This window comes from Hyposmocoma kahamanoa, unplaced genomic scaffold (assembly GCF_003589595.1).
Source record: "Hyposmocoma kahamanoa isolate Upper Pololo Valley unplaced genomic scaffold, ASM358959v1 66, whole genome shotgun sequence".
Taxonomy (NCBI): Eukaryota; Metazoa; Arthropoda; class Insecta; order Lepidoptera; family Cosmopterigidae; genus Hyposmocoma; species Hyposmocoma kahamanoa.
The window spans coordinates 19,816,569-19,837,408 of NW_020653854.1; the positions used below are offsets into that span (position 1 = coordinate 19,816,569).

Sequence of the window (20,840 nt, forward strand, 5' to 3'; positions counted from 1 at the left end):
AGTGTGTGGTCTAAATCACTTGATACTATATTCTGTATTCTATCCTTAAGCTGGGCATGGTTCAGATTCAGATTCATTTATTTCTCAAATATGATAAGATTAATTGTCAAAATATCTCAAAGTATAAGAAATTATATTGAGATTGTCAAACACAAATTAAAATTATAAGATGAAAAAAACACAATATTAAATTAGAAAATTCATTAGTAATAATATTGTTGTCATTAAATTACATATGAAATATCATTCTCCATCAAGGATAGTATTAAGTTGATAATAAATATACATAAATATGTCAGTGCAATAAAAATTGAAATGAATTACAAAAAGTACAAAATACTCAATAGCGTTACATTTTTAGGTCCATGAATTCATTTACAGAGTATAAAGCAGGTATAAAGGATTTTCCAAGAAAAAGTCTTTCAGCCGGCGGCGCCTAAATGGTTCGTCAGATGTTCAAGTCTGACAGTAGCGGGTATATAGACACTCATAATATGTAGGTCCGATGACATGCGGGTTTTTCTCTGCAAGTGCCATGGCACTTACAGAGTCGGGGGACTGTTCTCAAATGACCGGCGGAACGGGATGCCAGAAACATTTACAGTAAATGAAGAAAGACTATTTCTAACGTACATTATAATTTCGTATAATGTAAAGTAAGTAGTCCGTCATTATGCGTGCTTTATATTTATTCTTCTCTCTTTATATTTATTTTCGTCGCAAATTACCAACGTTACTGAAATAAATCTTTGGAATTAAGCAAATGTTGTCCACGCAGCGTGCACATGAATCCATTAAGGTAATAAATGATAGGGGAGGAGAAGAGGGAAGCCCACATAAATATTTGTACATCTAAGTATGTGTACTTATAGGTACAGATATACATGTCTGCATATGATACTCTTGCTTGTGTTATGAAAAATTATCAAAGTCTTACCTTTATCACCCACCGGCTTTAAATATGTGATATAACTGCCCGCCTCAGTCGCCGAACGGTTACCATGCTGGTTTGCCACGCGCAGGTACCGAGTTCGATTCCCGGACCGGTAGAAATATTTTAATGACCTACATTTATTTCTCTCGTGCGTTTGGCTGTAATTTGTGGTTGTTTATATGTATGTCCATGGCACCCGGGATACAGGGTATTCCTAGTGCGGGGCTATGAGTGTGTGCGTTTAAAAAAAATCATACAATAAATATACTAATATGAATATATTTATTATACGCTATGTTATTATGTGGCTTAGTTGGCATAGCGTCTGGCACGGTTTGGTAGGAGACGTCGGTTCGATCCATAGATATAGGAAAGTTCGATCTTTGTATTAATAATTATAACAAACTAGTGGAGTAATTTCACAAAAAATAATGATATATCTTGGTGGTGAAACATCCTGACATTCAATAAAAACTTATTTACAATTAAAAGCGACATCTCTAGCCAGGGCTGGTAGCTGTAAATGTATCTAACTGGGTGACGAAATACTTTCATAGAATTATCACAGATGGGGGCTACGTCTAAAACTTCGTTAAAAACCAAAAAGAATGATCCGACAACAAGCATATAGAGAAGTTCGTGACTGGTGGCTGGTTCGTTCCGTTGCTTAGTTGGCATCTGGCGCTGTTTGCTAGGAAACGTAGAACTTTTCTAGGTGTTCGATATTTGTATTAATAATAATGTTAGTAATTCAAAAGGCAGTCTACTTAGAAATTCAAATAAAGTCGAAATCAAAGTAATATACGTTACGTATCTATTCTTACGTTTTTGGTACTGCTACACATTGGAAATTAAATATTTTTTTCGGGCTACAATTGCGTATGTTTGTTTTTTTTTGGTTCTTAGAAAAAACAAATATACGCGATTTAGTTCCGAAAAAATACTTAGTTTCATTTTCAATATTTATTTACGATTTAAAATAGTATAAACATCACCCTATTACTAGTCATCTGGTTAGTTACGATGTTACGCTGCTAGTTATCCCGTTAGTTGCTATGTTAGTCTTTGAAGTTACCCGCTTAACTTTTAGTTACATTGCGCTGTTAGTTTTGGGAGTTAGATGGCAGTGGATACACTAGGAAATAGATTTATTGAAGCATTCAATCGCTGAAAAACTCATAGACCAACGAATAAGCAGTCTTTTAACCTTTCCATACACTCTTCAATTATTTACGTCGGTATGTAATTATTTACGTCACGTACTTTTTTAAGCGTGTAAAGGTAGACAGAATATTTCAAAATATTATATGAAAATCTACTTAGGAATATAAAGTACCCTATTAAAAAGAACATTTTATACGTGTTTGTCCTTTATTATAATTAGTTTACGTTATAGTCTTAAAATTCCTAAATGTTAATGGTGAATTAAGATTTCATCATATTTTAACTGCATAGATAACAAATTTAGTAGTCAGTACGCTCCTTGTGAGAGATTTCTTTATTTTGTATTACTGCTTTCCTATTTTTAACCGACTTCAAAAAAAGGAGAAAGTTCTCAATTCGACTGTATGTTTTTCTATTGTATGTATGTTACGCGATAACTGAACCGATAAATGAACCGATTTTCATGATTATTTTTTTGTTGGAAAGAGGGTACCTCGATAGTGGTCCCATTTAAATTTGAAGAAAATCATCCACCTCTAAGGGTGGCTGTTCACGCATGAAGATTCATTTTTATAAATAGCGCCTAAATTGTATTATAAGGAGCAATTATTTTAATGGTTGATTTTGCTATTCTCCAATTCAAGGCGTTTTTGTCTCTCAATATACTTTGAGTAGTGAGAACCGTTTTTTATTTTCTCCTATGTCAAGTACCGTATAGTAGCGAACTAGGGGATGAATCCTGAATTCCGGTAACCGATTCCAATAAAACTTGGTAATTATATGTAATTCCACGTAATTTTGAGGTCGGTTCTTTTAGTACTCTGTACTGAGATTATGAAGGATAAGGATACTGGTGAAATTGCCGGCACATGAGACTTATTAACTTTTGTCTCAGAGTGACAGGAAAAGTAGGAGTCTCCCTGGTTATCTTTGCATTTTAAAAGTCTGAGTGGCACTGCAAGTGCTATGGACAGGCGTGTTCCGTCACATGGTACTATAAAAAGAAAAAAATCTTATTTTTTTGTAATAAATGCTCATTGCAAACTTGAAAATAGATTTAATAATAGCACCAAAATATGAAATTGATGGTATTTAGTAAGAGAAATTTAAAAATAGAAAATTATATTTGTAGCGGATTGTTAGTTTGAAAGATGCCCCTAGATGGCGTTGACCATTTTTAAGTCATCTGTAAAGTGAGCAGATGTGGCGATTTTAAATTTAATGTGTGCACTAAATAAAAAATAGCCAATAAAGTTACGTATATTTATTAAAATAAATACAAATAAAAAACATAATTTCAAAATTTGAAATCTTAAGATATTATTATTTGAAAAAATAAAAATAATATGAATTTTATACTAAAAACATTTATTTAATTTGAAGTCGACTAGAATTTTAGAACTAATAAACACTTCTGTAAAATAAATGGGTGCCTAAATCTTTTCTTTCAAACTTTTCAAATTTTATAGAAAAGAAGTTTTGTATGCATAATATTTACATGGATTTGGAAGTTCTAAACCTTTATGTGCTGCAACGCCGTGGTAGCCTAAGGTCGCAAATTCGGAACAGGGTGGCGCGTTCAGCGCGGAGTTCAAAATTTGTGCATACATTGCGCGCAAACGTGTGTCTTGTGTTGGATACATTTAACACAAGACACAATAAACACGCAACACTTGAAGCGCCACTGTTGTGAATCTGTGGCCTAATGGTTTGACCTACCGCCTCTCAATACGGGCTCGTACCTCTGAAATTCTCGGAACTTATGTGCAAAATGTAATTGAAATTTATCATGAGATTTTCGTTGAAAGAAAACATAGTGATGAAACCTGAACGTGGAAGAAGATCCACAAACATCGGAAAACTTTTTTTTATAATATTAAGTGACAGGAGGAACAAGTGTGCTTGATGGTAAGATACATGCCTGTCCATAACAGTGCAGTACCACTCAAAAACCTGAGAGGCACTTCCACTTCGCCCGTCACGAGACATAAGTTGATAAATCCCATGTGCCTGAAATTTCACTAGCACCCTTACTCTTCAAAACTGGAACACAGTAATGCTTATATTACTTGGCGGCAGAAATAGGTAAGGTGGCAGTGCAGTACTTCCCTGGACAAACTCTTTCACAAGGAGCTCTACTGCTACAAAAGTGTGAAAACGTGTGAAGTCCTCAACCCGCATTGCCCAACAGTAGGACGTATAATTGGATTGATGATGATTATGCGCAACAAGCAATAAACCATAGCTTTAGCCATCTCATGTACCGCTCCTGTCTTCATGAACGATAATGCTTGCGCACACCGAGCGGATAAAGTAGACGCTTACCTGACTGACGCTGTGATTCGCCGTTTAGACTGACCACACGAAATCCCGACCTCAATTCCCTGTGTGTTAGAGCAGTATATCCAACCCTACAGAATATCCGAGACCATGAAACTGTTATTATTGCCAAATTTGAATGTATTCCTCGAGAAATCATAAAAAAACCTTATTCAAAACATGCCACGAATAATTACAGAAGTCATCTCGTTAAGGTTCCTTGATTCAAATTTTCATTTTTCTTTTGTAACTATTGCAGGACAATAATAATTGTCAGTTAAAGGTCACTTTTTGTTGGAGAATTGAGTACAAAACTAGGAAAAAATTCAAATTAACAAAGGCTAATTTCCATACCAAAAGTTTTAAAATCTTCGTTAATCATGTTTATTTCATTTTGTTGCATTAAGATATCACTTTTTTTATGTTACTAGGTGACGGGACGAACAAGTTGTGCGTCTGGTGATACACGGTACCCTACCCCTACCCTGCCTATATCTGTTGCTGTACTCAGAGCCATAAATTGCAAAGATTTGAGGAATACTGTCACTGCGCCCGTCACCTGAGACATAAGTTGGGGCTTTTCAAGGCTAGAGTCAAAGTCAAATGCGCACTTATTTTTAATAAAAAAGTGGCAGTACTTCCCTGGACGAACTCTTCCACAAGGAGCTCTACTGCTACGAAGATAGCTACACTAGTACTTTATCTCGAAAGACTCGTAGGTGCCCATTATAATTGCATTATGAAACAAAACTAGAAGTGGCCAACATTTAGGCGCTATTTCGGGATTTAATTACATTCAGAAAATTTGTGTACAATTATACGATTACATTACTCGGGCTTAAAGATAGTACATTGAATAGTCAAGAAAACCATATTTCAAATATAAATGTAATGTATAATGGTAGTAATACATCATGGTATTCAATAATCTTAATATTACAATTATTAAAGCGACTTCTCTTGTCACCCACTGGTAGCTGTAAAGTTACCTGGCTGAGTGAAGAAAAACTATTTTTTTTATTTAATAATAGGGGTTAAAGTATGAAATTGCCGATTTGTACTGAAAATCTAAATTGTTTATTTTTTAAATTTTTAACAAATTTATTTAATCAAAATAGTTGCCATTATTATCTATACATTGCTGCCATCTAATGGGAAGGTTATTAATGCCTTTGCGATAGAACTCCGACGATCTAGACTGCACAAACTGTGTGAAAGCATTTTGTACTGCCTCCTGGGAAGAAAACTTCTTGTCACGTAGATAATTGTCCAAATCACGAAAAAAATGGTAGTCCGTTGGAGCAAGGTCTGGTGAATACGGAGGATGACGAATAGTTTCTAACTGCAGTTCCTGAAGGGTCAAAATGGTTTCTCGTGCTGTGTGAGGTCTCGCGTTGTCGTGGAGCAATAATGGTGAAGATCGATTCATGAGTCGGGGCTGTTTTACTGCTAGTTTTGTCAACATGGTTCGGAGTTCGGCACAATAGACATCTGCCGTTATTGCTTGACCAGATCGGAGAAAACTATAGTGAATAACACCATGCTGAGACCACCAAACAGTTACCATTACCTTTTTATTGGTAAGTTTTGCTTTAGGACACTGTTGTGGCATTTGACCTGGGGTCAGCCATTGCATTTTTCTTTTCCGGTTATCATAAAGAATCCACTTTTCATCACATGTTACAATTCGATCCAATATTCCTTCATTTCTGTACCGGTTCAACAAGGCAACACAAGTTTCAACACGCGTTTCTTTCTGCAGATCAGTCAAATCATGAGGCACCCATTTTTCGTATTTTTTTATTTTATTGATTTGACGCAAGTGAGTCAATATTGTGGGTAAGGTAACGTTAAACCATGCCGCTAATTCCTGGGTAGTTTGACTAGGATCGGCTTCCACTATCTCTCTTAATTCATCGTTATTCACCTGTGTGGGCGGTCTTCCTCGTGGCTCGTTCTTTAAGTCGAAATTTCCATCACGAAAGCGTTTAAACCAAAATCGCACGGTGCGTTCATTAGTAGACCCCTCTCCAAACGCAGCATTGATATTGCGGGCTGTTTCTGCCGCGTTAGTTCCGCGTCGGAACTCGTATTCAAAAATCACTCGAATTTTCGCAGTATCCATCTTTCTTGTCTAAATTGAATAACAAAAACAATTGAAAGTCGATATTCAAATGTTTCAAATTAAAAAAAAAAAAAATCACAGAAACCATTTGAAAAAAGTTTCATTCGAAAACCTCAAACCATGTAGATTCTATGAAAATTCAAAGAACCTATTGCAATAAAACGGCAATTTCATACTTTAACCCCTAATATATTTTACAATGGTTTATTACATACATGCAGCTGTAGCTCTAAGGGTTTATCCGTCCACAGCGATTCGTTCTAACAAATGTTACCTTAGTTTATTTTTACATTTTACATTTTCCCTCTACATATAGATCTTGAATGCACGCAGACAATTCATTTAATAATTTAGGAATTATATAATCTAATTTTTGAGTACCATATACATTATTTGTTTTAGGTAGTAAATATGTTTTGGTTTCTAAGATTCTTAAATTTTTTGGTCCCTGGTATTCACATAATTTATGTACATAATTAAATTCAGTCAAAATTGAAAGTTTGACTTTATCAAAAACACTCATTACTTGACAATAGCTAAATAACCCAACATTATTATATTTATATTTATTTTTAATGCGATTTAAAACAATAGTTTTTTAGATTCTTATTTGTAAGTTATAGATTTCTTAAGAGACGTATTATATGTTAAACCATAACTACTTATACAGATCACAGAATCGGCTAGGGCCATATACATTAATCTTAGAGTTTTGTAAGATACCTTATATTTAAGCACTGAAAATTTTCCTAGAACAGATCTCAATTTTGCATATAAATAGTTTTTGTGTGGTCCCCAGCTAAATCTGTCATCGATCACAACCCCTATATACATACGACTATCTACTGCTTCTAAAGATAAATGTGAGAAATGATTGTCGGCTTGAAAGGTACTTTATTATGTGATGAGCGTATGTGTATAAGTTTTGTTTTTTACGCATTTATCACTAATCCTATCCATATAAATAATTGATTAAAATCATATTCACATATATTCACATTCGTATCAGTCCGGGCTACATTTAAATCTTTATTGACTACTAAAAGACAAGCATCATCAGCGAACTGATATACAGAACCTCTTTTAATGACATTCGACATATCATTCACGTAAAGTAAATATTCTGTCGGCCCAAAAATCGAGCCTTGTGCTATGCTTTGTGCATAGATTTGTCATCCAAAAACAAAGATCGCAACAAACACATAGAAAAACGAAGGCGCTAGTTCGGACCTATTTCCGCTTCTTATGGACGGCCAATAACTTCCGCAAGTTAAGAGTTAATGATTACAATGAAATATTAATTTTTTCACAGGTCTTTTATCTCCCACTGGCGCTGGCAATACCCCCATCGCAGTTCGTGATGCACCATCAGTTCAGCTACCTCTACATGTTCTGGATTCACACTAAGGCTATTAAGAGCCTTGGACCTTTAGAATATATTTTGAACACGCCTAGTCATCATCGAGTGCACCATGGTAAGATAATATGTCTAAATTTATCACACCAACATTTAGTACTACGAAGTAATGTACTCGAAGAAAAGCAAGGTATATGTGTGAATATATTTTTCTCTTTATTTAGTTTGAGACTGAAAAGAGCCGCTAGGCCATGTAATAAAAGGGAGAAGGGTACCATTAAGGTAATTTTCCTGCATCTTCTGGAACGTTCCATATCTTCCATCTCATCTGATCATAATCTGTTCGACTGACTGCAGATTTTGAAGCCAAAAATAAAATAGGAACTTGTTTTGAATTTTGATCAGACGAAAATTTTTGCTTGTTGTGTGCGATATAAGCTATTGGTAGCATATAAAATAAATAAAATTAAAATTAGTGGGTACGGATCTGAACTCGCACCTCTGTGTTTCTCAGAATTTCTGTTTGAAATTTAATTTTAAATTTACTATGAGCTTTTTGGTGAAGGAAAACATTATCATGAAACCTGCACGTCGAAGAAGGTACGCAACCTTCGGAAAACACGTGAGGTCTCCTCCCGCACGGGACCAGCGTGGCGGACTATGGCCTAATCCCGTCCCTGAGCATCTCTCACTGAAGTGGGACGTATGAATGGGTTGAAGATGATAATGATAATTATATGACAATGCCATCTAATCCTTAGGACCGTACCATACGTATTAGTAATGTAGTATAACCATAACGTATTAGTTAACATTGAAAAGTATGGCGACTCTCCAGTATGTTACTTATTTTATCACCTAAGTCGTTTCTATTAACGATAAAAAGACTCAAAGTCTACAGTAAATATCACTAAGACCTTTGTAAATAAACAATCCTATTCTCGATTGTATTCGTAACATAATCGGCAAAGATTTTTAACGCAAAAACAAAAATTTGCAAGATCTTTTTTATTTCTTCACAGCCGTGTAAAAATAATGACATGTATTTATCTCTCATGTAATCGTACATCAAAAGTACTTTTATCATAATAATGTGAAATGAATTATGTATATACGAAATGTATAACTCTCTAATTTTTAGCACAAAGAAGTTAACGACTAATTTCTTTCTCTCTTTTTTCTCTTACTTTAAACGCCTCTCCTGCAAAAATTGGCATTTTACAGATGTGTCCTCATTACAATGAGGGTGCGAATTGTAGCCACTAATTTGTCATATCTGTCATTGTCATACGAGTTGACGTGGGACACCTGCCTACGTCCACTTATTGCTAAGTGCCGACCAGTTTCGATTGTGAAGTTCTGAGAATACCAAAAATTGTTTTCTATCGCACGATGTTGACCCCGTGGTTAATTACGGAAGAAAAAATAATGGAAGTGCGTTAAGTCTCGATTACTATCGGAACCGCTGTCGCCAATACTCACACATTATATATATAATTTAAAGCACGATGAAACCTTGATAATAAGTGATAATCGTAGTTTCAAATTTAAAAAGAAATAACAAATTCTGGACTGTTAATATAATTTAAACTTCACCCTGTTGGCTACCCTTGAAAGCTCAATACCATCAATACCTATTGTTATTGCAAGTTACGACGCTTTGATTTTTATATTGAAATTTCAATCAATGTGCTGCCATCTAGCGGTTAATAGCTGAACGACGACAAATTCGAAATGTTTACTGAGTTCTCCAAACAAGAAGCGACTACTTGTTTGCGATATTTACGCATCTTGTAAAAACATGATTACGATAAACAGAAAATTGAAAATTTATTAAAATTAACTAAAATAAGACTGGATGATATGATGATACGAAACGCCATCATAGTTAATATTACAAGTGCAACTATCATTTTTGGACTCCAAAGTAGCGAAATAAGGCATTTTCTACGATTTTCGAGAGATTGTGCGAGATAATTGATAACGTATAAAACGAAGATAGGAGACTGAGCTAAAGTTTGCGGAATTCCGCGAACTGTTGACACTCGTGGCAAGCAAACTAAGCACTTCTACTGTATTTATTGTTCTGTGCCATTTATCGTGCTATTACTGGGTAAGATAAAGTGGTTCAACAAGTTGATTTAATTTGAGACGTCTTAAATCTCTAGGGCCTGTTATTATTTTCCTTGAAATCTGTGAAAGTTACTTACTGGAGAAAGTTTTAACTGTAACACGGTACATGGAACCCAGTATCACCTAAGGAATTGCCCTAACGAAGTTGTGATTTATATCCCTCCTGAGATGTTAGGATCCAATAGAAAAGGTACGCATTTCGTTTTTTAGTTTTCAAAGTAGATGCTAAATTATTAATGCTTTTACTTTACATCCTTTGTCTACAGTATCTACGCCCTTACCTACGCCTTATTTGTAATGGAGAATAATGTCTGATCGTAAAGTCATCGAAATACTTTCTTTTTACAAAATTCATCAGTCAACCCTTTTTTATTTTTTTATTTATTGTACAGATAAAATAAATCGATGTCCAAATCACCTTAGAAGACAAACTTATTATGTCGGCAAAACTTGGAAATACAACGTTAATATTATTTGTTACGCACCCTTTCTCCGAATCCTGAAATTCCTTGTAAGGGAATCTAGAGCTCTTTGGTACTTAAAAGTTTCCAAAAGAACTCAGATTATTTGAAAATATTCAGTCCCTTCCTTGATTTTCAAATCAAGGAAGGGACTGAATATTTAAAGTACAGTATAGGAAATTTAAGCTTTGTTTTCTTAAGGATGTTATTTTAACTCGTTATAGTATATCAGTCACTCATGTGATGAAAAAATTGTCAATAAAAATACTTTACATAGCCACCTCGGTGTGAATAGACGTAACTTACGATATTAACGGAAAATATTATTTATTTTAAATTATTCAAGCCATCACGCGATGTAAATAATTCATTTTCGTTATTGTCAGTTATATCAATGAGTATCGTAATGGATGATTATTGTATTCATATTAAATTTATAGAAGTACGACAATATTTCCTATTAACGCTGAAATTTTAAGCATCCTTTTAAGGCGATAATATGTGTAAAAGTTTAAAAACACAATGATGTTTATATTATGTTTATTCAATACACAAATGATCATGAATTATTTTCAGTAAGTGTAACCACCATTCAAAACAAAACAATAAATTAATTTCAAATCTGCCTTTCTCTACACACTCTAATACCGTAATTCTATTACGCGGCGAAATGTAATTTTCACTTCCAAAAACAAAAACACTTTGCAAAGTGGAGGAAGCTTCAATGGAATGAAAGGTTCATTTACAAAATAAAATAATTTATTCAAATTCTCTCAGTATCTTTTTTTGGTTTGTGAATTTTGAGCTTTCTTCTAAAAATATTTTTCACGTCAAAATATAAGTACTGAGTACAGTACATCTCACTTAGGTGTGCTGGAGATTTAAATTCATCTTTAAAAACGTACAGTAAGATGGTTCATGGAAAGTTCAGCGGGCCGGTTGACTACATAATAATAATAATGCTTGGGACTTGAGAAATATACAATCTGCATCTACCGTGTAACATAATACAGGTCCATTTCTCACAGGAAAATTAACTACTTCGAAGGGTTTCAGGTCTTCTTTACAATCAACCTAGTTTAACTTCTATTCTCCATTCTGAGGTTTTTTTTTAACAAAACGCATGGACGTAAAACATGACTTTGTAAAACCTCTTCATACGTCAAGACAAAACCTGAAATTAACCCTTTATGTATTTAATACTGTAAATATTTTTTTTTATATAATACCAAGTAACGGGACAAACAAGTCGTGCACCTGATGATAAGCGACACGCCTATCCATACAAGTTGCAGTGCCACTCTGAGCTTTAAATCGCAAAGGTCTTTGGGGCACTGCCACTGCGCCCGTCACCCTGAGACATAAGTTGAAAAAGTGCCTGTAATTTCACCAGCACCTTTACCCTTCAAAACCGGAAGTACTCGTAGTACTTCCCTGGACGAGCTCTTTCACGAGCTCTTGCCCAGATGTACCAACGATTTCATATAAAATAAATATATATGGCAAATCTGAAACGTTAAGCAATTGTTAAACGTTACAAAACAATTACCGAAGGTTGAACTCGCCTCTGTGTTTTAAATATTTTCTTTATTTCAATTTTGTATAGTGAATTTGAGATGAAAAATTGAAAAGTCTCATAATAAAATTAGCAGCGAATCAAATTACGAATAACTGGCATTTTCAAAGAGGCATGTTAATGCAAAGTGCTTTTTTTTAAATTGAGAGCTTTCTTTTAACTTAATTTGTGCTTGACAAGTTTGTTTCGTGCTTTGCCTTAAAAAAGTTATTTGAATTGTTAAATCGTCGCGTTTGAAGAAAACAAAATGCTATTAGAATAATTCGCAAGGGTTTTGAACTCCAGTAATTCATACAAAAAAGTGACAATTAATATGTTCACTTCTTCATAAATCAGGCATATATTTTTCACGATTTTGAAGGATTTTGGTGCTGGTAAAACTACAGTCACATGGAAATTGTGATCTTTATATCTCATGATGACGGGTGCAGTAGTATTGCCCCTCTGATCTTTGCGGTTTAAAGCACTCAGCGGCACTGCAACTGTTATGGACAGACAACATTATATTTCGATTACGATGGCGTAGATATAGACATAGATATATTCTTTATTGGTAAAATTAACATTTACAAGTCATAAAAAGTTACAAATCATATTCTTATTATTTTCTTATATTACTATTGTAGTTACATTCAAAATTATAATTAAATCTTATATAACCAATGTGATAAGTTATATATTGATGGCTTAACGGGCCAGCGCTTAAATCTACATTTACATAAGTTTTCCGAAGCGGAATCAACAATTTCAAGAGGCAGCCGGGTATATACTGTCGAGCCCAATAATTTGCCCGATTTGGACAGAATATGCTGTACGGGTGCAACCCTGTGTTTATTACGTAGCTCATGGTTATATCCTTGATATTTGTTATTCTGCTAAAATATAGTTGCAATGGCAGATGAGTCTCATTAGGCCGCCAGTGCAACGGTAGTGATGGCATTCATTTATTCATTCAATCACTAACGACAAGCAACACGCTTGTCCATTAGCAGTGCTAATGCCACTCAGAGCAATTAATCGGAAAGGACTGAGTGACACTACCAGTGCGGCCGTCACTCTGAGATGTAAGTTGACAAATCCTATGTCCCCAGCACTAAAACTGGATTACACTAATGCTCACATTACTGCATGGCTGCAAAAATAATTAAGGTGGCAGTTCCTGGACGAACTCTTTCATAATGTGCTCTACTACTACTAAAACTTGTTCGGTTCGTCCCGTCACTTTATATCATATCTAGAGAAAAAAACAATGTCAAAATAAAATTATTGGCGTATTTTCACACTGGCCAGTTTGAACAGACATTTTATAAGTAAACATTGAAAAAACCAAATCGATCTCTATTTATGCTTTCTTTTCAAATTCTTTCGTCCATGTTGGAATATTGGCAGGTTTTATTGAATTGCCATATTTCATTGACATGTGGCGTGAGTGACTGGCGCTTACCAAATTTTGCGCCATATAATTCCGAATGAATAAAGGAGTATCCACATATATCCAAGCCGTGCACGGGACGTGGACGGGGCGTGCTAGCTTGTATGAACGGCGTGTACGTCCCGGTCCCGGTCCGGACACGGACATGTGTGAACGAGTTCATACAAAATATACACGATATTCTTTGAGCCCCTGACGGAGCACGGCCTGTCCACGTCCCGGCCACGGCCCGGATATGTGTGGATAGATCTTTAATCTTAAAAAAGGTACCGCCAATAAGTCAAAAGTAGAAGATTGTTGCGAACTAGCTTTCGATATATAAACGTAAATAAAAGTCGTTCATAGAACTTGGACTTTATTTTATGTATTCGATGATCTCACAGAACAATAAATGCAGTAGAATTGGTTAGTTCGCTTAGCACGCGTGCCAACAGTAGGCCTAGTTAGGCCTACTTGAGCTCAGTTCGCCATTTTCGGTTTGTAATTCTTTCGCGCAAATTCTCTAAGATCGTAGAAAAATACCTTATTATCTGTTTATGAAAGCTAAAATGATGAATTTTCCACGCTAGTAGCGAACAAAAGTTTACCGAAAAAATGCTTCATGAGTGTTTTGTTAATTTTAAACTTAATTGAACGAGATAAATTCATTCATTGATTATTCAATGTTTGCGTTAAAGAAGACATCTGTGGTCAAGAAGATACTACTTTCTATTCGTTCAGATATTAGTCGTTCGTCGTAGTCCAACTACTGCCCGCAAGATGGCAACATGTTAAATAAAATTTCAATATACAATCAAAACTTCGTAACTTGCAAAGCAGGTATTGAACTTTCAACGATATAGAAACTGGGTCAATTTTAAATTATATTAACAGTCTAGAAGGTTTATTTCGTTTTAAATTAGAAACTACGACCAATCATTATCAAGATTTCATAGTGTTTATCATTTGTTCGTGTGGGTTTTGGCGACAGCGGAATCGATACAATCGGGTAGTCTCGATATCAGATGGGTTTCTGAATGAGATAAACCTGATTCCTCATCATCATATCATGCGTAGAATGGTATCATAACATAATTTGATGGCACCTAATAGTGAAGCAAGGTAATTGTAAAGAGAAAATCCTGAAAATTTCGCCTTTCAAAATATTTGTTTACTCGACTTCTAAATAGCTATTCTTCGAGTTTAAATTATTGATTAAACCTATCGAAAAAGTTCCCGTTCATCGTGATATTAAACTGAGTATTTTCATTTCAGGAAGTAACAAATACTGCTTAGACGTAAATTACGGTGGTGTCTTAATTATCTGGGACCGCATATTTGGGACTTTCAGACCCGAGACAGACAAGGTGGAGATCGTCTACGGTCTCATCTACAATAATCCATCGTTCAATCCTCTCGAGTTACAAGTAAGTAACAGTACACTAAGCACAGTAAAAGGTTAATTTTATTTCTACTCTAATGCAAGTGCAGACAAAAACAAACGAAGATGATGATGGGCGTCCTTACGCCCTTGCGCGATCCCAGTACGTCGTAACGTTGGACGACTTCCGCGTCTAACCTGTTCCCGTACCACTACTATCTGTCATAACTGTATCATGGACATTTAATATATCATTGAACGAATATCATGTCTAGCTGTTTCCAGTAGATCGTGACGACAATTTATCGGTTCACGGCAGCCGCCTTGTCATGCCGGCACGACAGAATCGTTTGAAGTTGCGATTATTTGTCACATTTTTATCGTGACGTTTTATTTGTCGTCTGACGACAATCGTTCTGGCTCTTTCCTGTTACTGACTGTTAATCGTATTGTACTATATGTGAACAACTTCATTTAAATATACATGTCACGACACTCTAAACTGCACGGCTATTTGTCGTCACGACATAATGGGAACGCGCCCTAACGCTACAAAGTATACTTGTATTATAATAAGACAAGTGGTGTGCGCGCCCGCTGCTCACTATACAGGGTTATTTGTAAAATACTAACAACCTCGCAGGACTATATTACTAATACCATAAATAACAACATTTGTTCCATGACTTTTAATAATTCATAAAATTTTACTTTCATACAAAAATAAATATATTTAAATAGATCGCTCTAAACGATAATTACTTGGGAGACACGGTGGACTCTTGCACGTTTGAACTTACCTTACTACCAAATGCAGATTTAAAACGTGTAGGATAGTACAAGAAAATCTTAAAAATGTATTGATTCTTCAGCCGAGTGTCGACCAATCAACAGCCCTTGAGGATGCCTCGTGGAGAGGCGAAACACGTGTCGGGTATATTTGGTGGTGGTGTTTGTGACTGCAGTTGCGTTTGTTTTATTTATTTTATTAATTTTATGCGGAGGGAGGGTGGGAAAATTTACTGCATGAAAAAATATTCAACACAAGCTCAACTTAAATAAATTTTGCACGATTTAACCTTCACTAGGTTTGCAGAGTAGCAAATTACTTCCATTTTAATATTAACATGGACTTCCGCGAAGTAACGCCTGTATCTATTAATTAAATTTATTATCTTTTGTGAAAAGTTACGGAACAAAAGTTGTTGTTAATGATGTAAGTAATATAGTCCTGCGAGGTTGTTAGCATTTCAAAAATAACTCTGTATAACATAGCCATTTGCACAGTCTCGCGGTGCACTCGAGTTGCATAGCGCAGGTTCCACACGCCATTGATTATATTTTAGAATTGAAGCGTCAAGCGTTTTCCTATGTCAAATTTTACAAATGTTGTGTTATTTATATGTATGCAAACTCGTATTTCATTTCAATTTCATGATGATAGTCCTATAATCGAAATACCAATCTGCGATGCTGGTATACAATATCGATATGTATGTGCTGTATTTGATAAAGGTTATTTCAATATAGCACGAGAATACTGTGACGGACCTGTAGGTACGACTAAAATAAGATTGATGCGCCGAACAGGCGGGAGTTGGAGTACTTGCTTTATTATACTATGATATAATTGTGTTATTCATTGTTGTAATGTGTGATGACCGCTTTATTATTATTTATTTTTAGGTATTCTACAATGGTTATGTGATGGAAAAGTTTAGAAGACTTGAAGGTTGGGAGAATAAACTGAAGGCCATTTTCTGGGGACCGAGCTGGGAGCCTGGACAATGCCGCACTGGAGACGAACATTTAAAAGTTGATGTAAGGATTTTCTTATATTAATTAATGTAGGATAAGTAAGGGAGATATTATATTCTTCAGAAATCTGACTCGTGCCGAGACAAGGCTCCTGGAGGGATACTTATGCATACATAATTCTAATTTTATGGATAACACTAGAGTTATCTTGAGAGAGAAAGAGAGAGAGAGAGAGTTTAAACAATAGAATAATAATGTTTTTTATAGGAAATGACTCTATTTTGCCGGATTTAAATTGCGTATATTACGACTTGCCATGGCCTGTGGTTTCACGGTCCGCGCCGCGCAAGCTCGTGCCAACTCGCTCGGACTCGCACGCACAGACCTGTGGCGCCAGCCAGCACGCCGTCCGTACAAATTGGCGCCGCGCAACGTGGCCCGTAAAAACACAGGCCGTGGGAAGCAGCCTTTACAAGCTACACGTCTTCGTCGTGTCATTTTAATGAAAATGTTTTTCTACACAAGTGATTCCATTTGATTTGAATAAATTATGCTTGGAATTAAAGTAATTTTATAATGAATGTAATTAATCATTTTAAGTTATGGTACATTTCTTTAAGACTCATTGTCTAATTCTACGACTGCTAATAAATGTTTGTTGTAATTCAGAAAGCATTATTATCTTTTCTAACATAATTCGCACTTTAATCTGATCGCCCGTAATTCTACTTATCTGTAATGGGCGATCTTTTGCTTGTACTTGTGCCTGTTTTTATTATAAATATGTACTAAACTTTAACGACATGAGGATAAACCTTTTTTAAAAATGTCTTAACAACCTTTTATACAATTTTTAACTCTCGACGCAAAAAAGGGGAGTTACAATTTTGAAGCCTTTAATGTCTGTGTATCTGTATGTCTATCTGTGGCATCATAGCTCCCAAATGGATGGACTGATTTCAAAGTGATTCTTCTTTATTCGAAAGCCGTGGTTTGACCTACCGCTTCTTAAGAATAGGCCGTGGGTTCGAATCCGGGCTCGCACCTCTGAGTTTCTCGAAATTTATTTTTAATTTGATATTTACCATAAGCTTTTCGGTGAATGGAAACATGGTGATCAGGCCTTCTCGTTGTAAAAGGTTCACAATTCTCGGAAAACGTGTGAAGTCCACAACCCGCATTGGGCCAGAGTGGCGAACTATGGCCTAAACCCTCTCCTGAAAAGACATCCGTGCGCAGCAGCAGAACATATAAATGGGTATTAAGATAATAAAGTTCAGAACCCTAATTAATTTTGGTAAATGATAGAAGTGCACCCTTCCGTTTGATTTTTTATTTTAGACTGGTTCACAAATGCATTCTTACAAATATTTAACTAGATATTGTGCGTGTGTGTGAGTGACATGTTGTACCTACATGTATGTATACATCAAGTCAAATTACTATTACTCAGTTTAGTTATTTATGTAGGTACCTATACGAATATTTGAATAAACACACAAAACCCAACAATGGGTTGATGAGGATGTAGGTAATAAATTTATCTCCAGACTAAAATATCAGTTTATTTCTTTACATTACAATAAAGTAACGCAATCAGAAAAGATTTATAATACCAGACTATGTATAAATGTACCATAACGCCGTAATTTTAGTAGCAGTAGAGCTCCTTATTAACTATTTCTGCCGTCAAGCAGTAAATGTGAGCATTGATGCGTTCCGGTTTCGAAGGGTAAGGGTCCTGGTAAAATTACAGGCACATGGAACTTGTCAACTTATGTTTCAGGGTGACGAGCGTAGTGGTAGTGCCTCTAAGATCTTTGAAATTTAAAGCTCTGAGTGGCACTGCGACTGTTATAGTTAGGCGTGTCGCTTCCCACCAGGCGCACGACTAGTTCATCCTGCCACTTGGTATTATAAACAAAAAAAAAAAAATAAAGCACACAAAGAGATAATAAAGACCGATAAAGTATAAATTTTATTATTGCCTTTTGTAACAGTAGGTATAGGAAAACCATCGATGAGGAAAACATAGTGGGACCCACATTTCTAACAACCCAATACACGTTAACCTGAGAACAAGTCAACTGTATATATTTTAAGATTTTCGTGGTTATTTACTTCTAATTAGCTAGAAAAATTATAAAATAAAAATACAGTGATCTTCTTGTCGTATTGATGGAACACACTGTAATGCTTGCCATCATGGTGAAAGGATTTGCCAATCAGCATAAGAGACTCGCCGATTGTTGCCCAGGATATAGGCAATGGTACCTATGTCGTGCGGAGAAGCTCTTTCCGTGTGCACCCCTGGTATATACTTAAAGAAAAAAAAAAAACTGGTATAGTAATTTCACATAAAAAATAATTGAATATCTATTCAATAAAAATTTAAATACAATGAATAGCGACGTCTCTAGCCAGGGCTGGTAGCTGTAAAGGTATCTGATTGGGTGACGAAATACTTAAGATTTCTCATAGATGGCGCTATGGCTAAAAAGTCGTTGCTTTTTAAGAAAGACAAAGACACGACAATAAACACAGAAAAATTCGTGAGGTCCGCTGGTTCGTTCCGTGGCTTAGTTGGTATAGCGTCTGGCACGGTATGCTGGAAGACGTTCGGTTCGAATCCGGCTGGATCGAGGGAATTTTTTCTGAGTGTTCGATCTTTGTATTAATAATTATTAATAAAAAAACAAATTTTAACTGCCATTTACAGTCACAAATGCTTTTGTTTCTTCACATACACTCGGGTTGAGTTTTCTAAGCTTATACTTAACGGTATCTGTTTGTAATCGAAGCTTTAAACATATCGTTAGCTAAATAATCAACGTCGATACCTGTTAGTTCTTCTTCTGAGTACTGGATTTCCACTTCACAAGTTCCAGGAACTTATCGATTGAACTTTCCAACCCATTATTGAGTTTACGCTATTGAAAATTCGCGAACATAACTTTGCTATTAGAATAGTTTGCTTTAGAATAAGTTTGCGACAGTTTTACCTTAACCCACAAAAGTTATACGTGAGTTTGTAACGGTGGGTAATTTTTCAAAGTAAAATATTAAAATCATTGAAATGTTTGTAACTTTTTAGGGCCCCACGTCCAATAATTTTCTTGAAACCACTGATCATTGTCTTTCTATTGAATTGCAATTACGTTGGTATTTAAATTTATATTGAATTGATATTCAATAATTTTATGTGAAATTACTCCACCAGTTTGTTATAATTATTAATACAAAGATCGAACACTTAGAAAAAATCCTTCGAACAAGCACATAAAGAAATTCGTTGAGGTCTATTATTTCGTTCCGTGGCTTAGTTGGTATAGCGTCTGACACGGTTTGCTAGAAGACGTCGGTTCGAAACCGGCCGGGTCGAAGGAACTTTTTCTATGTGTTTTTTGATATTTGTATTAATAATTATAACAACTTGTGTGGTAATTTCACAAAAAATAATTGAATACAAATTTAATTACAATTAATAGCGACATTTCTAACCAGGGCTGGTAGCTGTAAAGTTACCTAAGTGGGTGAAGAAATACTTTGATAGATTTGTCATAGATGGCGCTACGGCTAAAAGTCATTTAAAACCAAATACAAAGATCCGACAGACAAGCACATAGAAAAATTGGTTGACATCCGCTAGTTCGTTCCGTGGCTTAGTTGGCATAGCGTCAAGCACGATTTGGTAGAAGACGTCGGTTCGAATACGATGATATTTGTTATTCTGCTAAAATCTACTTGTAATGAGAGTTGAGTGTCAATAGACCATCGTCAGTGGGATGGCAGTGACGGCATTCATTCATGTCTTAATTTTTATCTCGTTTAATGAGCAATTTAATCTTCAAATTAAATGTGTTTTTTATATCAAATAATAAGTAGACTACATCATCGATGTATCAAAAAATGCAATGGCAGTTGAATAGTGGCTAGCCATTGACAAGTCCCTACTCTAAAAGTCTGTACTACCTCAAATGCCTTTGGTTGATTCCGCATAAACGCATTTCCGCACTGAAAGTGTTGAATCAATCGCTTTGGAAAAAAATATATAGTACAATTGAGGATGTACACTGATTACTATATGGTGTGAAAACACGATTCGTAAAAATTTTCACGATAGAGAAAAAACACAAACTTACCTCGAAATTTTACAAGAAAACCGCTATATTCAATAGTTACTGTACATACACCATTTTTTTTTATTTTAACTGAACTAAA

At 35.3% G+C, this 20,840-nt stretch overlaps 1 protein-coding gene across 1 annotated transcript in view; it reads left to right on the top strand.

The window, feature by feature from the left end:
* Positions 1-20,840, top strand: part of LOC113231722 (alkylglycerol monooxygenase-like) — a 54,541-nt gene that overhangs the window by 18,108 nt on the left and 15,593 nt on the right. The window contains exons 5-7 of the mRNA XM_026466205.1: positions 7,855-8,017; positions 14,756-14,907; positions 16,548-16,682. Coding sequence (XP_026321990.1) covers positions 7,855-8,017; positions 14,756-14,907; positions 16,548-16,682 — 450 coding nt within the window. The remainder of the gene's footprint in view (positions 1-7,854; positions 8,018-14,755; positions 14,908-16,547; positions 16,683-20,840) is intronic.